Below are 23123 nucleotides of genomic sequence, written 5' to 3' on the forward strand. Positions count from 1 at the left end.
TTTTCGGGAGATTTTATAACATACCGTATACTATTTCTTTTATCAGGAATTTAATTTACAATTAGAAACTTTTGTCATTTGTCAATCAGTTTTTGGACCTTGGTATGATCTTTATCATCAAAATACAATTAATATTTTATCAAATATCATAACCATTAATCTTGAGTTTGGTGGCAGCAACATATTTTACACATGGAACCAGGGCAGACCATAATCAGCTGATACATCCTGGCAGTTTGATCACTGTTTGTATTGTTGGATATTCGGAAAATGTTCAGAAAATTTCCATACAAATGATGAATGTTTTTGACCAGATTAAAAAATGGACAAGTCCATTCAAGATATTTAGGGTGGTAAGAATTAAAGACAGCTGATTATAGCTTTATATCATTTTAATGTATACTAACTAATCAGAACTTTCTTTAATTACATGACGCCTTTATAAGTCTAGGTGAGTGCTTTTATCCCCTGAATTAAAGCCAAAAAACAAGTCTTATTAGTGAGTTAATATGATATATAAAATGTAAATACCCGCATATTAAATGGATATATACTGAAAAGTCTGAATATTACAAAATAATTTTCAAAATATAATACTGATTTTTCATATGAATGTCATCAATGTTACTGGGAATATACATTGTATAAACATGTTTATGGAGGCATATCGTCCTTGTTTATTGTAAATATCAAAAAAATATGTTTTTCTTTAACTTGGACGTGTTTTTTTAAAAAATATGTTGCATTAAAGAAGCTCATTTGTCAAGCATTTGCAAAAACTTACATGTAAAACTGCACGATCCAGCATTTCATTAAGAAAATCTCAAAAACCATAAACAAAAAAACTTACATTAAAAGGTTTAAAAATACAAATGTTAAACACATTTTTAGCCAAATCATCTACACTAGGTAAACAGTTTATTATATGATAAACAAGTCAATTTTTTTTTCATCAAATAATTTTAACTGCATTTCATCTAACAAAAGTCTTTTATACCTTTTACAAAATAATAAATACAGTATTTCTTATAAAATATAAAATGAAAAATAATATTAAATCAATTAATTTACAGAGTATTTAATTTCATATGAAAAATGTAAAAACAAATGAGCCGTGTCACGACAAAACCAACATAATGGTTTTGCGACCAGAATGGATCCAGACCAGCCTTCGCATCCGCGCTGTCTGATCAGGATCCATGCTGTTCGCTTACCAACTCTATTACAAGTAGAGAAACTGATAGCGAACAGCATGGATCCTGATCAGACTGCGCGGATGCGCAGGCTGGTCTGGATCCATGCTGGTCGCAAACGCACTATGTTGGTTTTGTCGTGACACGGCTCAAATAATCAATATAAGATTTCAGATGTTCTGTTTTGCCTGCATGTATGTGTGTGTGTGTTCTTTTTATTTTTCAGCCAAATATTACTCAGCCTGTATTGGCATTTTGCATAAAAAATTTAGATTTTTTTTCTTCATTTCTTCAGTCAAATAATTAATTTCATTTCTTCAGTCAAATAATTAATACATTCTGTCATAGATTTTTTTCCCTAAACATACTAAATAATCTATACAGTGTTTTATACAAAATTTTAAAAATAAACCTTAAATCATATAAACCAATACAGTGTTTCACACAAAAAGTCTAAAAACAACATTATTTTTACTTCATAATTAATACAGTACATGTGTTTCATACAAAAAAATATCCTAAAATGACCATTTTAAAGGGCATAAAGCTATATCTAATGGTATATATTTATTTTTAGATTATTAAACAGTAAAATCATGTTGTATCTATAATCTTACGGTTGATTTTTTAAAGAGTTGTTGAAATATAGAATGAGTCTATAATTTAGCTGACATTTTTTTCATTGTCAAGTTGAGTTGAATTAACTATATATATATTTTTAAACATTGAGTGTTATAATGGTAATTGTCCTATAGTTGATATTAAAACAAAAAGTTAAGGATAAAATATAAATCAAACTAAAAAATAAAAAAAAATTGCCCCACTTATTTTATAAATTGAATGTTACCGTTAATTCTGATGGATATTTACAGATTTTTTCTTGGGCAATGTGAGTTATTTATCGTTAAAGCAAAGTTAATTATAAAATTGAAAGTATTTATGGGAAAATGTAAACTTATTGTGACATGACTTTCCACTTTAAACTCACTACATACCTTTGAATGGGCATAATGTCACTTTAACAATCATATAGATTGTATGTAAACAAAATGAAATGGTCCAAAACAAAATCATATGTTCCAAAACAAAATCATATGTTCCAAAACAAAATCAAATGTTCCAAAACAAACTATTATGCTGCTATACTATTTAGGTATTTAACTGTAAAGTTACGATTTACTATGCACACCATTTGCTCTTAAGGAAATATACAAACATAAGTCTTTCATACAGGTAGTTTGAAAGTATTTAAGAAAATAATTTCATAAATTACAGGCACGAGATAGACATATAGCTTAATACATTTTAACCATAAAATCAACATATTAATGTACATGTAGAACATATAGCATTACTCCACAACATTTAAAGCAACTATAAACATTGTACTTTTAACAACATAATCTAAGATTAATTAACATTTCAAAATATTTCTCCATTAAATGATTTTATGTCAGTAAAATAAAAATTTACTATGGATAAACACTAACTTGTAAAGTCAGCGAAAGTTATCTACCTTGGAAGTATTTTATAAATGTCTATATTTAGAATTTCATGTCTATAAATAGAACATTTCTTTATAAAATAAGAGTTCTTTCCCTTGGTAGTATTTTTAAAATATCTCTACTTAGAAAAATAAGTCTACAAATAATATACCATTTCTTAAGCAAGTAGAAGTTGATACCATTTTTAAAATGTCTTTATTAAGAAATAAACATCTATAAATAGAACAATATTTAGTAAGTAATAGTTATTTCCCTCTGTATATTTTTTTTTAAAGTCCATGATTATAACAACATGTCTATAAATAGAACAACATGTCTATAAATAGAACAACATGTCTATAAATAGAACAACATTTATAACAGATGTGACCACATCACAAAATGATCCTCTAACAAATCTAAAAATCTTCTATCACAACTGTGTAAACAAAAACAATCCTAAAAATGTGGCACTCCCATAAATAACACGTAACTCCTCTTGAAATTTTGCACTTGGTTTCGAGAAACACTTTCAGCTGTAATTATATAAATACACATTTAAAATGTAAAAAACTTTTATCTTCTTTAAGGTTAAGCTTTATTCTTCAGTCAGACTGAAATATATATCAAATTTTCAGATTTTCTGTACAGAGAAAGCCAAGGGGATCTCTGTTAATTATTTTAAGAAAACATATGGGAAGCACCTTAGTAGAACTACTGTGTCTGCGGCCCAAGTGGTTTAAGTGTTTGATTTAAAACCACTTGACCCTCAAAGCTGTGGGTTCGAATCCTGTCAGGGACTTTGAATTTTTTTCATGTGAGGAATCTATTCAGCTTATGTAACATTGGTGGTTCTACTCAGGTACCTGTTCATATTTGAAATGATACTTGGTAAGGGACCTGACGTCTTTCTATACCAGTAAAGCTAGAGGGTCGCATTATGACCTCTTCTATGTTTGTGGGATGTTTAACCCAATAAAATAAAAATTAAAAAAAATCACTTTAGAAAATTAATTGAACAGCTTCCCCACTTGATCCACAATAAACACTGATCATGATTCTGTTACAAATTCTTATGGTGTTTAAAATATATTCAGCTGAATTAAAGGCCCATTAAGCCTTTAAAAAAAATGCTATTATTTTCATTTTTTAAAGTTTTCCAAAAAGATGCTCATTTGTCACACAACTGATATTTGCATTTTGAAAATTAGTAAAGTGAAAAAGATTTTATTTATGACTTGCATGAAAGTAAAAACACCACGTTGTATAAGTTTTTTTTGTAACACAGTAAATAAATGTAAAACAAATACTTCAACATACTGGTTGCCATGACAACATTCCTGATACCTATGACAGTTCACCTATAGGAGCATTCTCCAGCCATAAATTATGCATGAATGTATACAACTCCTCACTCAACGACACCTGAAATATTGAAAACAAAATTCAACACACAACTTTCCTACACATTAACATACCACCTGCTAAACATTTATCTGGACTTCACATAATTATCAAAAACACATCAGCTGTTTATATACATATGATAACATACCGAAAACACATGCTAGACACAGTGACCTTGACCTTTGACCAACTAACCTCAAAATCAATAGAGACTATTAACTAGTCATGATTAATAGCCGCAACAAATCTTGTCCACAGGCTCTTTCCTATTGTTTCACTAATTTCAAATTTGTAATATAAAAAAAAATGACTTTTGACAGTTCCACAAATTACAATGTCCAGTACATAAATTCAACAAGTTAAGGGAGTCTTATGAGTAACAAATTCAGGAAGGTCCAAAATCCTAAAAACATAAAATTTGAATTTGTTATATAGATCTGCTGTGCACTTAAAACAGAAAGAAGTGCAAAAGATAATAAATATACTCGGAAATAAATTAAAATTCATATTTTTATGCTATTTTAAGCCGGATTTGAGTCAAATTTTGGTCATTTTTCACAGTTAGAATAATTATTCTGGAAAAAGGGAGTAAAGGAATGATCGGAAATTTTGCACAAAAGTAATTGGTCAAGACGGACATCAAATGATACATAAATCTCAACAAAAAAAATTTCCTGTCCCATTATGTCCACAAAAAACAACCCACAGTGGAGTCACTTTATGAGTGACTTATGGCTTACCTTATATGGTGTAGGGTTCAGAGCTCTTTTGTGGTCCTGTCTCAATGATTTCATCGCAGATATAGCCTTGGCCCTCAGTTCACTCAAGGGAGGTAAATCTTTATCCTGGTTTGCCTGACAATAAAGGGAAGAAATCATTAATTATTTCAAACATGACCTGTGAGTTTTCTTCCATACAAAATCAAATTTTCTTTTGGTTGAATTTTATGTCAGTTCAACAATGTTAAGGTCATATGGTGACTTGACAGCTTAACTGGTAAAGGAATACCTACAGGTGCCCCTCTGTGCTTTATTACAGACACAAAAGGGGCACCTAGGTAGAAGAACAGACATTCTGCTTTATCCTAGCTGAATAGCTTTTAACATGAATCAAAAGTCCCTAGCAAGATCTGAACCCACAGTAATGCACAAAAGTGGTTTGAAGTCAATGACCTTAACCACACAGCCATGGATGTCAAAAATGTACAAAATGAAGAATTTTTGCAGGATACTTAATTAATCTCTAAATGGAAACCAATTTTGTTTTAACTACCTCAATTAAATGTATCGGAACAGATTTAAATATAGCTCTCTATGGTTTAACAGATTTAATATTGTGAAACAGCATCTAACAGTAGAAATAAAAAGGTTTACCTTTCCATTTTTCCAGTATTCTTTATGGAGACATTCCACTTTAGCAGGTATAACATAAGCTCTCTTTGACTCCTGTAATTATAACATACAACATAAAGATCATTATTTATATAAATGATAGTGAATGAGAGATGTGAGCCTTTGTCAAGCATTATATCATTTTATTCAATAAGTTCAAGAAAACCTTTGGTGTCCATCCCTCTGTGCATTGTTTCAAAATGAATCTAACACACAAGTATATCCACTGACCTCATGGGTGCAAAATTGATGGCTTGCTCGTAGCAAAGAATCTGGAACCCTTGTCAACCCAAAGCGTTAAGGGGCAAGTGGGTCCAAAGCTGCCTTAACTACTAGAAAGCGATAGCCCTTGTCTTTGTACTGATGTGATAGAAAATCAGAAAAAATTAAATGACATTCATGCTTTATTGGAGGAAGATCAAAGGTTCAATTCCTTGCATTATTTTAGGCATCAACTGGCAACTGAGTAGAAGCAATGATGTTCCGTAAGACAGCTGGATAGCTTCCTTACATGAAAGAATGTAAAGTCTCCGGTGGGATTTGAACCCAGTGCAGAGATTTAATAACATACCTGGAAAGGATGTCGACAGAGAACACGGGAGCCAACTTTTGGTGGATCCTCGTCAGGCTTCACCATCAAGTCTACCAAAGCATTGCCTGAAACCACAAAAAAAGATATACAAATATATCCAGTATACCTGTAATTATAATGTTTGATTTTAAGTGGTTAAAATAGGTCAATTGAGGCCCACAAAATTTCAATTTTGACTAGCAAAATACTAATTGACCTGATATGATTATAACAGACTTTGTCGCCTTAGTGCAGTAACAGGTTATGTCCTTTTTAATTTAATAGCAGTTAACCAGTTATTGCACTAAAGTGACAATTTACTCTGTGTTTATTTAACAGATGACTTAAAACAATGATTGTTTTATTCCAATATTATCTAAAAACAAAGGTCTGCAGCATTTCCCATTTATTATCATGTACTTCAATACCGCTTGAAAGAGTGGTCAAGAGGTAAGACAAGTATTTCAGATATTGAGAGGTCCCGGGTTTATGTCAAGGACACTGCCAAAACTTCTCTAGATCAATTTTAGTTATCAAGGTCAATTTTAGTTATCTAGGTCAATTTTAGTTAGTCAATTTTAGTTATCTAGGTCAATTTTAGTTATCTAGGTCAATCAAACTTACCATCATGTCCAAAAAGTCGATATGCAAATTTTTTCCCTGGAATAGTTACTTTTTCTACGTCCTCGCTCAGTTTTATACGAGCTTTGCCATTTACTTCCACCAGCTGTAACAATAAAAACTCAAAATATCCAATTGTTTCAGAAAACTAATACACATTTCCACCATGTTTCAATATTTCTATTGGTCACTTAGTGTTCATTTATATATCAATTTATGAGTTTAGAAGACAAATTAACAAAACATTATTATAGAAGATTTATAGGCACATAATTATGTATTTTACAATAATATTTTACCTTTAATTTATATGTGTAAATTATTATATCACCCTTATCTTTAATATAGATATATAACATTTTACATCTAACTTAAAAGTTTATACTAGTGATATTTTACCTTTAACTTTTAAGCTCAACTTTACTTAGAGGTATATAATTTTAATATTTTACCTTTAACCTATTATATGTATAATATTGATATTTTACCATAAATGTATATTCATATACATTTTAAAAGCAGTTTATTTTACTTTTAACTTACAGGTGTATTATACAAGTAATTTTTTACCTACTTTTACTACTTATTATTAGTTATAAAGATTTTTGACAAAAGTGAAATGTCTTCATGAATTGACAGCAGTCGAGTATATAGAACTATATAAACATCACAATTAACCAATGAAATATGACGTTACAAATGTATAGTAGAAATATAATTAGTGTGGGTGGACTAACGCTCGGCGTAAAAATACTATATTTGATATGACAAATTCAAATCAACGTCAACAAAGCTCAATGTTATATGTCCATTTTCAAGAGCGATGATATGTTTTAAATAGCCATTGTGTAAAGTTCGCTAATTACATAATGATGTACATGGCAGAGGCTAAAGACAGTCCGGATAAACAAGTGGGGTTTGCGTGAAATTGTACCATAGCTCGGCGTACAGTACTACATGATGCTGGTTTCATTTTCGAATAAAATCTTTTTTAATCTTTTGAAGAAAACATATTGAATAAATTGAAACAACCAAATAAGGTTCATACAGTTACAAGTTCCCAACTTTTAGTTTAAATTTTACAGCCCAAGAACTCTAGTGTTAAAAGATTTTACTAATTTATATGTTGCTGATTACATACGGTTGTTTGTCTGCTAGTAGCATTGTCACATGACTTCACCAGCAGTGAACCACACCAGGATAAAATGGTGAAAGATGTAAATAAAAGCACCGGTGACCTAAATCAGAGATAACTTGAAACATTTTCAGGTATTCTAAAGAAATATTTTTTTTATGCCGAGCATTGGTCCAACCACTCTAAATATAATACAATATAGTATTATAATGGTAGATATATAATTAAATATAATACAATATTTTACCTTGAATACACAGCCAAGTGCAGGCTGTTTCTGACAGGTTACCAGATGTGTCCCAATACCAAAACTGTTGATGGCATGACCCTGTAATAAACAGTTATTTCTTGTCACAACAACAATACTGTATGGCAACACTGTAAACTTCAATTTACACTTAATCTTTTAAATTTAAATGGACTTGTCCACTTCCCAATTATCATTTTACAGGGATATACAAATAACATATGAAAAGTTAGACAGCCAACAGTATAGGCCGTCCAGTTAGCTCAGTTAGAGTGTTGGACTGTGAATCGAGTGACCTGGGTTTAGGTCACTTTCATTGTGAATGATCATAAAATCCTTTCTCCGGTCATTTGCACTGTACCTCTACTCTGGAATGTACAAAACTTATCAGTTCATTCAAGTTGCAAAAGTGAAGGCACTAGTACTGGTAAACTGCTTGACAGCCGGCCAGGAATGTTGTGGTGGCTTAACTGTTTGCTGGTAAATTCAATGTGGCCAGTACTGCCTTGATCAAGAGTTAAAACTACCAACACCACCACCACCAAATTTAAAGTAGTCAGCCAACAGTACAGAACCTTGTCAGATTGTTTGGATGTGCAGGGTGGCTTGAATTGATATTGGCAACAAAGACTTATCACTTTCTGTCCAAGCAGGTTAAAGTTTAATATAAGATTGAAGAGTTATAAAAGAATATTTCTTGCAAATCTAACTTGTTTTTTTAATCCTATTTCAATACACTAACATTTTGGCACTTCAGATTTTCAAAAGATTATATTTCACTGTTTCTTTTTTTATAAAATAATATGTTTCTTTTTTATAAAATGATATATGTATAAATTCTAAGTTAAATTAGGGTTCTTTCACCTTTTCAGGCACAGAAAAGGCATACCCTAGACATGTCATTATTAATGTCCTTTAAGGTTATTATGTTTTAAAAATTCTGGTTATACAGTATAAGGAACAATTAGATGTGGCTCAAATCCTTATTTGATAACAAAATATTGTTATAGTGAACACTGTTATAAGGAATTATTGCTAATGTAAGGAACTCCTATTAAATCCCAGTTGACAAAAAAAAATTACTGACAATAACATGTTTTAACAACCTATACATAGTTTCTGTATTTTCTACATTTTTCATGGGCATGCAATAAAAGTTGGTTGAATAAACTTGCATTAAATTTACAGCTGATGAATTATATAAAATGTTTTTATTTTTTATTTCAGCACTAGGTCACTTGTGCCAAGTGACCAAATCAGCAAAAAAAATACATAAAATAAGACAAAGAAAACAAATATTTGGTTAATTAAACTCCTTTTATTTTTTACTTATGAGCACAATCATATTATTACAATTTAAAATGCAATTTTCAATGTAACAGTGTAGTTATAACAAAATGCCAATAATTTTACTTATTCTATTATTTTGCTCCTTGAATGGAGAATTTTCTTCTTGAAACAGGCGAGGGTTGGGGGTTAGCAAGAACCCTTCAAAAATCATGAAAATAATGAGTTTTTAATGGTTGCATACCTGTTGGTTTAAGGAATGGATAGTGTCCTCATTAATATCATTACTGGCTACAATGGTAAGATGTTCAAACCAAGGGAGATCAAAACTGAAAACAAAGACAAAGGGAGGTAAAAAAAAAAATAAGACAAGGGAGGTAATTATATATGAAACAAAGGGAGGTAATTCAATATCATCCAGAGACACAAAATAAGGAATATGTGAATTAATACATATAATATCAAATAAAACAGGAGCTAAATATAATATGAAGGGCATAAAAGCTACATCAGGTTTTCTGTAAACAGTAAATGAATCAGTATTTGTATACTTTATATATACAAAGAAAAACAAATGAAAGTTTATGATAAAATTATTGCAATTAAAATATAACCTTAAATATAACTTTGAAAGTTAAATTGTAATATAACATGTATTTACAAATAAACCAGATATGATATTAAAATGTTATTATTCATAAACTGTCCATTTGTATAAACACCTTTTTCAAGACTGATTTGGTAGTATAATTTTTATTAAATTCTTTGCTAAAAACATATTTGTTCCGACATTTCATATAAATGATGTTTAAAACAGAAAGTAAATGTGATGTACTTACGTCTGTGCAACTTTACGGAATGTATCACGAACAATTTGTGACAGATAGGATAAATCACCGCTATCCAGACGTATACCCAGAGCTCGATACCCCAATTCTGACAGTGCAGCTGCCACAGTACAGAAATTAGCCAATCCACTCCTAAAATATCATAACAGAACAGAAATTAGCCAATCCACTCCTTCAAATATCATAACAGTACAGAAATTAGCTAATCCACTCCTAAAATATCATAACAGAACAGAAATTAGCCAATCCACTCCCTAAAATATCATAACAGTACAGAAATTAGCCAATCCACTTCTAAAATATCAAAACAGAACAGAAATTAGCCAATCCACTCCTTCTAATATCATAACAGTACAAAAATTAGCAAATTCACTCCTTGAAATATCAAAACAGAACAGAAATTAGCAAATTCACTCCTTGAAATATCATAACAGTACAAAAATTAGCAAATTCACTCCTTGAAATATCATAACAGTACAGAAATTAGCAAATTCACTCCTTGAAATATCATAACAGTACAAAAATTAGCAAATTCACTCCTTGAAATATCAAAACAGAACAGAAATTAGCAAATTCACTCCTTGAAATATCATAACAGTACAAAAATTAGCAAATTCACTCCTTGAAATATCATAACAGTACAGAAACTAGAACTATCACTAAATGTGATTAATACCCCCACAAGCCTGCTTCGTAAATGAGGATGTTACTAGTAACAGAATACCTTGTAATAGAATTGAAACATAGAGTTATGGTTGTGGGCAATTAAAGATAATTGTGGTTCATGTATGTTGCATTTCCTTTCAATGTGGTTGGCCATTGATGAAGTTTAATTGAATTACTCTGTAATAAGTCCAGAAAGACAAAGAAAAAGAACAAAGGGCAATAACTCTATAAATACTGAAGATAGAGTTATAGTTCTTGTGCACTGCACTTCCTCTTATTGTGCTTGACCATTGTATGAAGTTGTTTTGAATTCCAACCAGTACGTTTTAAGTTATGCTCCGGACAAGGAAAAGTATCAAAGGGCACTGCACTTCCTTTTAATGTCCTTGACAACTGTATGAAGTTGAACTGAATTCCAAACAGTAGTTTTCAAGTTATGCTCTGGACAAGGAAAAGTAACAAAGGGCAATAACTCTGTAATTAGTCAAGATGGAGTTATGGTTCTTGTGCACTGCACTTCCCCTTATTGTGCTTGACCATTGTATGAAGTTGTTTTGAATTCCAACCATTAGTTTTCAAGTCATGCTCTGGACAAGGAAAAGTAACAAAGGGCAGTAACTCTGTAATTAGTCAAGATGGAGTTATGGTTCTTATGCACTGCACTTCCTCTCAATGTGCTTGACCATTGTATGAAGTTATAATGAATTCCAACAATAAGTCTTCAAGTTATGGTCCGGACAAAAGAAAGCAATGGCAAAGTAACAAAGGGCAATAACTCTGTAATTAGTCAAGATGGAGTTATGGTTCTTGTGCACTGCACTTCCCCTTATTGTGCTTGGCCATTGTATGAAGTTGTTTTGAATTCCAACCAGTAGTTTTAAAGTCATACTCTGGACAAGGAAAAGAAACAAAGGGCAGTAACTATGTAATAAGTCAAAATGGAGTTATGGTTCTTGTGCACTGCACTTCCTCTCAATGTGCTGGACCATTGTATGAAGTTATAATGAATTGCAACAATTAGTCTTCAAGTTATGGTCCGGACAAAAGAAAGCAATGGAAAAGTAATAAAGGGCAATAACTCTGTAATTACTTTAGATAGAGTTATGGTTCTTATGCACTGCACTTCCTCTCAATGTGCTTGACCATTGTATGTAGTTATATTGAATTCCAACCATTAGTCTTCAAGTTATGGTCCGGACAAAAAAAGAAGGCAATGGAAAAGCAACAAAGGGCAATAACTCTGTAATTACTTTAGCTAGAGTTATGGTTCTTGTGTACTGCACTTCCCCTTATTGTGTTTGACAATTGTATGAAGTTGTTTTGAATTCCAACCAGTAGTTTTCAAGTTATGCCACGGACAAGGAAAAGTAACAAAGGGCAATAACTCTGTAATTAGTCAAGATAGAGTTATGTTTCTTACGCACTGCACTTCCTCTCAATGTGCTTGACCATTGTATGTAGTTATATTGAATTCCAACCATTAGTCTTCAAGTTATGCTCCGGACAAGGAAAATGCAAAGGACAAAAAAAAAAAGCAAATGGAAAAGCAACAAAGGGCAATAACTCTGTAATTACTTTAGATAGAGTTATGGTTCTTGTGCACTGCACTTCCCCTTATTGTGTGTTTGACAATTGTATGAAGTTGTTTTGAATTCCAACCAGTAGTTTTCAAGTTATGCCCCGGACAAGGAAAAGTAACAAAGGGCAATAACTCTGTAATTAGTCAAGATAGAGTTATGGTTCTTATGCACTGCACTTCCTCTCAATGTGCTTGACCATTGTATGTAGTTATATTGAATTCCAACCATTAGTTTTCAAGTTATGCTCCGGACAAGGAAAATGCAACGGACGTCTGGACCGACCGACCGAACGACCGACCGACCACCGGGTGACTCCTAATTACCCCCCCCAAACTTCGTTTTTGGGGGTATAATTAGCAAATTCACTCCTTGAAATATCATAACAGTACAGAAATAAGTAAATCAACTCCTACAAACAATATGACATACAGTACAGAAATAAGTAAATCCGTACAAACACTATTACAGTACTGAAATTCGTCAATACATACAATATTACAGTACAGGTAAAGTACCAATTCAATTTCTTTCAAAACTCAAGCAAGATAACCATTAAACCCCTTATAAAAAGAAAGGGAGTTACTTCCCTTAGAATTCATTCACAATACAGTTTGTCCAAGAAAACAGGAATTTTAATTACACCACAGTTATATTATGCACAGTCAACACCTTATGCAATTTAGTTTGCTTTTCAGTGAGATATAAAACATATTTTATCAACCCTTACTTTGCTAAGTATCTTAAATGGACTTGTTCATTGTTCAATTTAGACTAAACCATTCATCATTATTAGGGACATTTTAAAACAAGTTCTATAAGGGTAAGTGAATATCGCAGACAAATATACTGCCTGAATTTGGTCTGCGCTTGTCACATATAAGTAATATTTATCACATATCCGTGCCACTTTTGCCACTCCTTAAAAATGGTATTGCATGGTAGTACATATATTTTGACGTGACGTCATTTTTGTTTTACAAACATAGCGTTAAGACACGCTTATTGTTAGTGTTATACTAAAGGTGCGTCAATGAAATTGGTTCTTTTTCACTTCAAGCGATCTTTATTTTTGGTATGTGATAAATAGAATATTAAATTCATTTAAGTTTAATAATAAATTTATTGTGAACTCATTGAATAAATTGCCAGAGGCTAGCATATCATAATTTTATTCAATTCGTTCGATAAATTCAGTATTAAGCTTACACTAATTCAAAATCGTCTATATGTTGCCACTTACAAGCATAAGGTTAAAACGGATATTTCTACGGTATCACGACAAAACCAACATAATGGGTTTGCGACCAGCATGGATCCAGACCAGCCTGCGCATCCGCGCAGTCTGATCAGGATCCATGCTGTTCGCTTACCAACTCAATTACAAGTTGAGAAACTGATAGCGAACAGCATGGATCCTGATCAGACTGCGCGGATGCGCAGGCTGGTCTGGATCCATGCTGGTCGCAAACCCATTATGTTGGTTTTGTCGTGACGCGGCTCATTTCTACGGTATCTGTATAAGGTTACCTGATGACATCATATGTATCTATCAATGCCAGGAAGCCATTTGGGAATGCTTGTGCATAAGATATAAAAGCTGCTAACTCTCCAACACTCACTTGATCTGGTAAAAACCCTGAAACAAACAATTCAACCAGTTCATAATTCATTACTATATTCCTAAACATTGGCTAAACATTTGATTTATCTGGTACAAGTTGTGAAATAAACAACAATCTGGAGCTTGTTCTGGGAATAAAAACACAGCAAACTATTACAGAATTAACAAAGATCATAGACAGGAATAACAAAATGACCCCTTTTACACACTGACTGTGACCTTCAATTTACAGATTATATCATCTCATAATGGTAAATCTTTCAGATGATTTACTTCAGAAGACACACAGGGATTATTAATTTATCAAACTGACCCATTTTGTGACATCAATATAACCAAAGATGAAGTATGTTACTAAACAGAAGGAAAAAACAGCCTTGGTACTGACTACTTAGTACTGTATCGAAAGGCCACAACTCTGTACTAAAAATAAGATAAGATGTTCTTACCAACACAAGGTGCTAGTTTTTTCTGCCATGCCAAACATTTCTCTACAAAGTTCACTTCTGTCTTTGAATCTTTAGGTGCGAGATTCTGAAAAAAAAGGTGAAAGATATTTAACCCTATGCCACACTAATTATCTGAAATGGACTTGTCCATCTTTCAGTTTGGACAAACCATTCTTCATTTTGGGTTAAAATTTCAAAATATGTACTGACTCTGAATAGAGAAGAATCCAGACTTATATTGATTAGATGACAAGAAGTGCGAGAACTTTTATTTATGTGAGTTCCAACTTACATGACTATATTACATAAGAAATATTGTGTGCTATATTTTTCTGGTTAACAAAGTATTTTAACTATCTGAATATTTGAGGAATAATTTGTGTATATGTAGGCCATTTTCTGCTTAAATAGGGGAAATTATTCAAGCTATATTGCTAGTGTTAAGTGGCAACTTCCAAGCTTTACTGGTGGAGAAGCACCTTCTAATTTTTCATACAAAAAAGATGCACAAACCCTCCTTATGTTAACTGGATACTAGTAATTAAATTTCTTACATTGAAGGAATCATAGTCACTGGTGATATTTCTACCCTTAACACTAAGCAGTGTGTCCAGAGCTATACTTCTGAAAGGTTCCATTTTTGGAACTGTCCATTAAAATTTTTAGGGATATCAAAATGAAAATATAAAGTTGGTCAGTCAATTATTAAGTATTACGTATTGAGCCTCAGGACAGACTGTATGAGAACTATACTGGTAGCAGCGGCTAATTACTTTCAGTTCAAGCATTGGTAATAATCAAACTGTCAATCTTTACATTTACATTATAACATTTAAGATGTCAAGAGAACAGCAACACAATATCTGATTATGTAACAATAATTAGATATCTTTGCTATATTCTATAATTAGAAAACGGCCCCAATCAATTCATACTTAATATTCGTATTAAATGTAACATAGCGCACGTTTTGTTTGTTGCTGGTTGTGCATTTATTTTGTAGAAACCTGCCAGAGTTTGATTGAAAAATCAATAACCAATCAGTGTAATCAATATGTTATCAGTGGAATCTGAGCAATTATTCCATCAGGACTACATTGAGTTTATTATAGGTTAGAGGGTCTGATATTCAGTATTTGGCCCACATATTTTTTTATGGTAAATCAATCACACTGGGGTATCTGTTACATAAAGCCCCCTGGTCTCACGCACTGATGTTTTTAAGTTGTATTCTTAAAGGGACTCCACTGCAGGGTTTTTTGACAGAAAATAATTTTTTTGAGATTAACGTTTTATTTGATGTAGGTATAGAAGACCAATTACTTGTGTGTAAAATTTCAGATCACTTACTCAAGTTGTTTTTCCAGAATAATTATTTTAATTGTGAAAAATTACCCAAAATTGAAGTGTTGCAAAGATTTTCATACAAATCAGACTAAGATTAGCATAAAAATATTATTTTAAATTCATTTCTGAGTTATATTTTGCATATTTGTCTGTTTAAGTGCCCAAGCTGCTCTATGAAAGAAATTCAAATTTTATGTTTTTAGGTTTTTAGGCCTCAGTGGAGTTCCTTTAAAGATCACAAAATCTTTTTAACTCTTATGATGATCAACAGTAAACTTTATATTCTTAAACCTTTACCTACTTAAACCGTAAGTGGGAAGCCTTGGCCACCAGTATTATGCCAAGCTAGCCAGCGCATCCGTGCAGTCTGACAAGGTTCTACACTAGTGCAAGCTCATTGATTTTTGTTCTTTGATATTGAAAACCCTTAGGGAATTAAAATAAAAGTATATCTAATATACAAAAGGACTCAGCGATAAGAAACAAACAAAATACTGCTGATGAACTTCACATATTACCAGTATGGATTGATTTCAGTTCATGGCTGGATTTTAAATAATCTTTAAGAGAATGCCCAATTAAACAAATTGTAATGTCACACTCTATTCAAAGCCAAATTGTCTTTGCCTACGTCAAAAAAACAAAACCCAAAGTTCTTCAATTACAATAAAGCAAAGCAATTAAACCCAAATGCAGACAAGGTGGGGTAACCAAACAAAAAACAGAACAGCTAACAAAATAAAGAACATTATAAATTGTCCCAGGAAAAAAAAAAGTTTTCTATTCTGCTGTCATGACAAAATCAATTGAACATTAGGTGATCAATATAGCTGACTAGGGGGCCTGCCTTAATTGGTCGACATAATTGATTCTCAATCGGTAAATATTGGCGATACTTAAGCGGGTATCTCAGTAACAAGGCGTATAACGGTTCCCAGCTTCATTTTGTTTAAAACATAGTTACAGACATTCCAATAGAAATGTCCTCGTGAAATAATCAATTCTTCTGTTGAACAAGCAGACGATATCGTCTCAGTCAATTGACTGACTGTAGAGTGTTTAAACAGCTCTCACATGATAATATTCAATATTATTACAATAAAGACAAACTTTATGATACATCAAATGTTTTTTTTATTAATTCATACTTGGAATATCTGCTTACATGGCGAAAAAAATAATTCTTAAAAAAAACATTTCCTTACATTTCCGTTCTCGTAACCCAAATATCTTGATGACTTAATGAAATGGATTTGTCAAGTTTTGAATGTAGAACTGTTAATTTTAAAAGTGTTTATAGTAGACAGTCATAGAATTTAGCACTGGCCCAGTGAAAATTAGTTCGGGCCAGTGGAAATTTTAAGAAAATTTAGTTAAATATATAGTAGAATAAAATCAAAACTGGAATTCAGGCTAATAAATTCAAAATCTTAAATTCATTGACTGTTTATTGATATCAAAATATTGAAATGCTATATCCAGCAGTTATAATAGTTATAACAAAGTCTTACAAAATTTCATGTACACATACACTGGCCTGTTTTATAATGGCTACCTTAAAAAATTAATGCTTTAAAAGTGTTATGGACCCTTTACTGTGTAGAATGATGAACAAGTAAACTGGTTCTTAACTCAGAACCCTAAATCTTATTTTATAGTTTAAAATGTTTAAATAAGTAACATAAAAATTATTAAATTTATATAAGAAACAGTTAACAATTTATCTGAGGGCAGTGACTGAATTTAAAGTAGTTGACTTTATAATAAATAGACCTGATGTAAATGTGCTTTTCAATCTGAATAATTTTTATAAATAAATATATTAATAGAAAAATAATCCTGTAAAACTAAAAAGCAATGCTCTTTATAATTATATATTATTGAATAAATGAAGCACAACTAATCATTGCTAAATTCATATTATAATGGCTGGTATTAAATTATATAATGTAATTCTCTAGGATTATTATGACAAACAGAATATTTCTGAATATCTAATAATCTTTAAATCCCATTTACATTACTTTTTTTCTAAATGTTATCTTCTCCTGAATTTGTTTCAACAAACTTTTATTGGGTCAAATTTGGAACTGTTTATTATTTTAAGTTAATGTAGTCAACAATAAACTTTTCAGTCAAATGAAATGAAAGTGCAGCGAGTCTTTGCCCTAAACGAGTACACTTGGTATTTGCGTTGCTTAAAGCCTAGGTAGATCTACAAGACTTTTAGAAACAGTGTGCAGGATCGAAAGAGAATTCTTAAAATAAACCAAATTTAGGAAGGCTTTCTGTGAATACTGTTCTTTTTACTAATTTTTAATTATATTATTATAATTACAGGTCATACATAACCAGTTGAAATGCCATGAGGCATTACCATTACCAACCTGACTAGTCACAGCATTTACAAATAATAAAACTGCTTAAAAGTTCAGTAATTCAAGAAAAATTTCTTGGAAAAGTTGCCAAAGGAAGGTTTTGCAGTGAAAATAATAATGTTAAGCAAAGCAAGAGGGAAGTCAGCGATACATGGTGCTGTTCTATGATACTGTCAACCCAACTATCATATTACTCTTCAAAATGGAGTACTCTTCAAAATGGAGTACTCTTCAAAATGGAGTACTCTTCAAAATGGAGTACTCTTCAAAATGGGAGGTAAATAAAGCAAAGAGTGTGATTTTGCTATCACCAACCATGATGACTTTTACATAATTACTAAGAGATCAAGAATTCAAGAATTCAATAACACCAACAGATGCTCCCTCCAAGGTAAAAATTTGCAATGACAAACCAGAAAATACGTAACAGGGAGCTAAAATGAAGGTATAAATTTAACAATTTTAACTTGACAAACCATGCCAACAGTAACAAACAAGTTTCCCCTAAAACAAACCTCTTACAGTAATAAGGCATCAAGACTCAGTGTATGGAATCATGGTATTTTAATGCTTTTTAACCATTACCATCGCTTATTTATCTTATATAGACAAGTCCACCTTTCACTCTAGACAAAACCATTCATCAATTTTTAGGGTAAATTTCAATATAATGTACTGACTGAATAGTGAACAGTGCAGACCATGATCAGATGGCTTGAATGTGCTGCTTAATTTCATTCTGCACAGATAGCATGGGAAGATTCTATAGCTGCCAGTAAGATAAGTCTTCAAATTAAATAATAGATTATATTAAATTATATTAGATTATATTAAACTAGAACTATCACTAAATGTGATTAATACCCCCACAAGACTGCTTCGGAAATGAGGATGTTACTAGTAACAGAATACCTTGTAAAAGAATTGAAATATAGAGTTATGGTTGTGGGCAATTAAAGATAGTTGTGGTTCGTGTATATTGCGTTTCCTTTCAATGTGGTTGACCATTGAAGAAGTTTTATTGAATTACTCTGTAATAAGTCCAGAAATACAAAGAAAAGGAACAAAGGGCAATAACTCTATAAATACTGAAGATGGAGTTATAGTTCTTGTGCACTGCACTTCCTCCCTCTTTTTGTGCTTGACCATTGTATGAAGTTGTTTTGAATTTCAACCAGTACGTTTTAAGTTATGCTCCAGAAAAGGAAAAGTATCAAAGGGCAGTAACTCTGTATTTTGTCAAAATGGAGTTATGGCTCTTATGCACTGCACTTCCTTTTAATGTCCTTGACAACTGTATGAAGTTGTATTGAATTGGACAAGGAAAAGTAACAAAGGGCAATAACTCTGTAATTTGTCAAGATGGAGTTATGGTTCTTGTGCACTGCACTTCCTCTCAATGTGCTTGACCATTGTATGAAGTTATATTGAATTCCAACCATTAGTCTTCAAGTTATGCTCCGGACAAGAAAAAGCAATGAAAAAGTAACAAAGGGCAGTAACTCTGTAATTAGTCAAGATGGAGTTATGGTTCTTGTGCACTGCACTTCCTCTCAATGTGCTTGACCATTGTATGAAGTTATAATGAATTCCAACAATTGGTCTTCAAGTTATACTCCGGACAAAAGAAAGCAATGGAAAAGTAACAAAGGGCAATAACTATCTAATTGCTTTAGATAAAGTTATGGTTCTTATGCACTGCACTTTCCCTTACTGTGTTTGACAATTGTATGAAGTTGTTTTGAATTCCAACCAGTAATTTTCAAGTTATGCCCCGGACAAGGAAAAGTAACAAAGGGCAATAACTCTGTATTTAGTCAAGACAGAGTTATGGTTCTTGTGCACTGCACTTCCTCTCAATGTGCTTGACCATTGTATGTAGTTATATTGAATTCCAACCATTAGTCTTCAAGTTATGGTGCGGACAAAAGAAAGCAATGGAAAAGTAACAAAGGGCAATAACTCTGTAATTACTTTAGATAGAGTTATGGTTCTTGTGCACTGCACTTCCCCTTATTGTGTTTGACAATTGTATGAAGTTGTTTTGAATTCCAACCAGTAGTGTTCAAGTTATGCCCCGGACATGGAAAAGTAACAAAGGGCAATAACTCTGTAATTAGTCAAGATAGAGTTATGGTTCTTGTGCACTGCACTTCCTCTCAATGTGCTTTGACCATTGTATGTAGTTATATTGAATTCCAACCATTAGTCTTCAAGTTATGGTCCGGACAAAGAAAGCAATGGAAAAGTAAACAAAGGGCAATAACTCTGTAATTACTTTAGATAGAGTTATGGTTCTTGTGCACTGCACTTTCCCTTATTGTGTTTTGACAATTGTATGAAGTTGTTTTGAATTCCAACCAGTAGTTTTCAAGTTATGCCCGGACAAGGAAAAGTAACAAAGGGCAATAACTCTGTAATTAGTCAAGATAGAGTTATGGTTCTTGTGCACTGCACTTCCTCTCAATGTGCTTGACCATTGTATGTAGTTATATTGAATTCCAACCATTAGTCTTCAAGTTATGGTCCTGACAAGGAAAATGCAACAGACGTCTGGACCGACCACCCGCCCGCCCGACCGACCAACCGACCACCTGGTGACTCCTATATACCCCCCCAAACTTCGTTTTTGGGGGTATAATTATATTAGATTATATTCACTCCTCAACCCAAACTGAACTTCTCCTGCTTTGAATTTAGAGCAGTCCATTGTTAAAGAGAGGGATATTTTGGTATTCAAATTTTTAAATACATTATGTAGAAATCGAAAAAAAATATAAAGCCTCAGGTCAGACTACATGGATATGCAGGGTGGCCTAGCTAGCTAGCCGAACTTTACTGGTATCATTATGAGGTGGCAAACAATGTAACCAATGCTGAACAAAATCTTATGAATCTAGTCATGAGGGTGGGGACTGTGACATTTTCGCTCCTGTTTTTTGTTTCATATATTGGAATATAAATTTTTTTAAAAATATAATTACAATTCAACAGACTCATTCTTGATTACATAAGATCTAAGTCTTAGAATGCTGAATTGTGATAACATTTCAAACAATGACTTAATGTTCATGTTTTCATGCTTTAGCTCTTTAACTTTAAGTCTGCCAGCCATCAAAACTCTACCCATGTAACCAGTACAGACCAAGATTAGCCGGCACTTTTATGTTATCTGATCATAATTAGCACTGTTAGCGCTATTCTGTCTGTACATATTTTGATATTGTCCCTAAAAACAATGATCAGTTTTGTCCGGACTGAAAGATGGACAAGTCCATATTTAAGATATTTTGCATGGTAAAGGTTAACTGTGACATAAAAATACTGTCCATGAAACAAAACCAGCATTTAGTACCACTGGAAGTCCGAGCCTTACTTCTGCAAGAAATTGTTTTAGTCATTCCCTCACTTACAAGGGTCATAAGTTCTGTAAAAGCCATATGCCCGCACAGTAAATGAGATGATCTCTGAAAATTTTATTATGTTTTCCAAATAAATGTCCACATATAAAGCACACATATATATACAGCACATATATATACAGAATATTCTAACAGGCTTCACATTATTTCATAAACAAAGTCAGAGCAATCAAGTGAATAATTATACAGAAAAATGCCAAGAATAAGGAAAGTAATGTTGTCATGCTATAGAACATCAGATATGACATCAACATAAACAAATGAAGTCAAGAAATTTATTTCTCAATTCAATTTAGTTCAAAATACTTTTGCCAATTCTCCTTTTTGTAAGCATGTTAGAATGGAAATAGATATCAATATGTTCTTGCATTGTAGTAAAAACAATGAATAGTTTATTGTTTGAATGTTTTGAACCTGATCACTCAGGTGTACTGGATTTCAGGTGTATCAGATTTCAGGTGGGTGTGCCGGATTTCAGGTGTGCCGGATTTCAGGTGTGCCGGATTTCAGGTGTACTGGATTTCAGGACTATATTAACTGCACAGCTGATCTCGATCCATGAATTTTTCTACAACAATGCACTCAACAATTATATCTATTTCCTTCACAAAGTAACATGTACAAACACAGGTGAAATCATGACAACAAATATTGTATCAGTTAGTTTACCCTGATGTCCCTGAAATAATATAAATGGACTTGTCCAGTTTTGAATTCAGACCTATCCATTGTTCATAATAGGGATTTTAATACAACCAAATAAAATTTGAGCTGTCATCAATAAAACACTGATCTGATTGCATACTCATTATTATGAAAACAATCAGGCTGGCCTTATATAGGCTACATAGATATCCCGTAGTTTCAATGTAAAGTTTAAAGCTTTTTTTCAAATTAACTTTGCAAAGTCAAGTTCATTATTATTTTTCCATTTTTCAGATTTTAAGATTATCATGTTTAGAGTAAATTATCACATCATTATCATTTAATAAATCTCCCAAATTTTATTCATTTATTTTTTTGGCCCCAAAGACAAAATATTTTAGGCAAATTAGCAAATAAAAGTAGAAATTGGCAAATAATAAATGCAACATTTACTGTATAACTTAAAATTCTACATAAAAATACTCTTCAAACAAAGAAGATAATTATGTACATTAATTTTATCAAAATATTAAATAAATAAATCATAGTAACAGCATAGAATAATGTTTCAAACAATTGAAAATGTATTTTCAAAAAATAGCCGTTTTTTTTTTATCAATAACTGGATCACTAAATAAACTGTCTGTCACTCAATATCTGGCATAGAATTATCATAAGCTGTTGGCTATTCAACCCATACCTCCCCAAAAAATCCCACCCCTTTACACCCCATACCCTATTCCCATCAGACCAACTTGCGAGACAAAATCAAAGCTAGGCAACAGAAAAGAAATGCTGAGAGTAGACATTTGTTTTTTCTTTTCAAAGTTG

At 32.1% G+C, this 23123-nt stretch overlaps 1 protein-coding gene across 1 annotated transcript in view; it reads right to left on the reverse strand.

Annotated features, from left to right (window-relative positions):
- Window positions 1-23123, reverse strand: part of LOC132736427 (nicotinate phosphoribosyltransferase-like) — a gene marked incomplete at its 5' end in the record, with an annotated part of 42105 nt that continues 18982 nt past the window's right edge. The window contains 12 exons of the mRNA XM_060723554.1: window positions 1-3213; window positions 3998-4102; window positions 4825-4938; window positions 5458-5529; window positions 6047-6132; window positions 6671-6773; window positions 8050-8130; window positions 9581-9665; window positions 10176-10316; window positions 13958-14066; window positions 14501-14585; window positions 21639-21692. Coding sequence (XP_060579537.1) covers window positions 4025-4102; window positions 4825-4938; window positions 5458-5529; window positions 6047-6132; window positions 6671-6773; window positions 8050-8130; window positions 9581-9665; window positions 10176-10316; window positions 13958-14066; window positions 14501-14585; window positions 21639-21692 — 1008 coding nt within the window. The remainder of the gene's footprint in view (window positions 3214-3997; window positions 4103-4824; window positions 4939-5457; window positions 5530-6046; window positions 6133-6670; window positions 6774-8049; window positions 8131-9580; window positions 9666-10175; window positions 10317-13957; window positions 14067-14500; window positions 14586-21638; window positions 21693-23123) is intronic.

Source organism: Ruditapes philippinarum, unplaced genomic scaffold (genome assembly GCF_026571515.1).
Source record: "Ruditapes philippinarum isolate M1 unplaced genomic scaffold, ASM2657151v2 ctg2383_1_1_1_1, whole genome shotgun sequence".
NCBI lineage: Eukaryota > Metazoa > Mollusca > Bivalvia > Venerida > Veneridae > Ruditapes > Ruditapes philippinarum.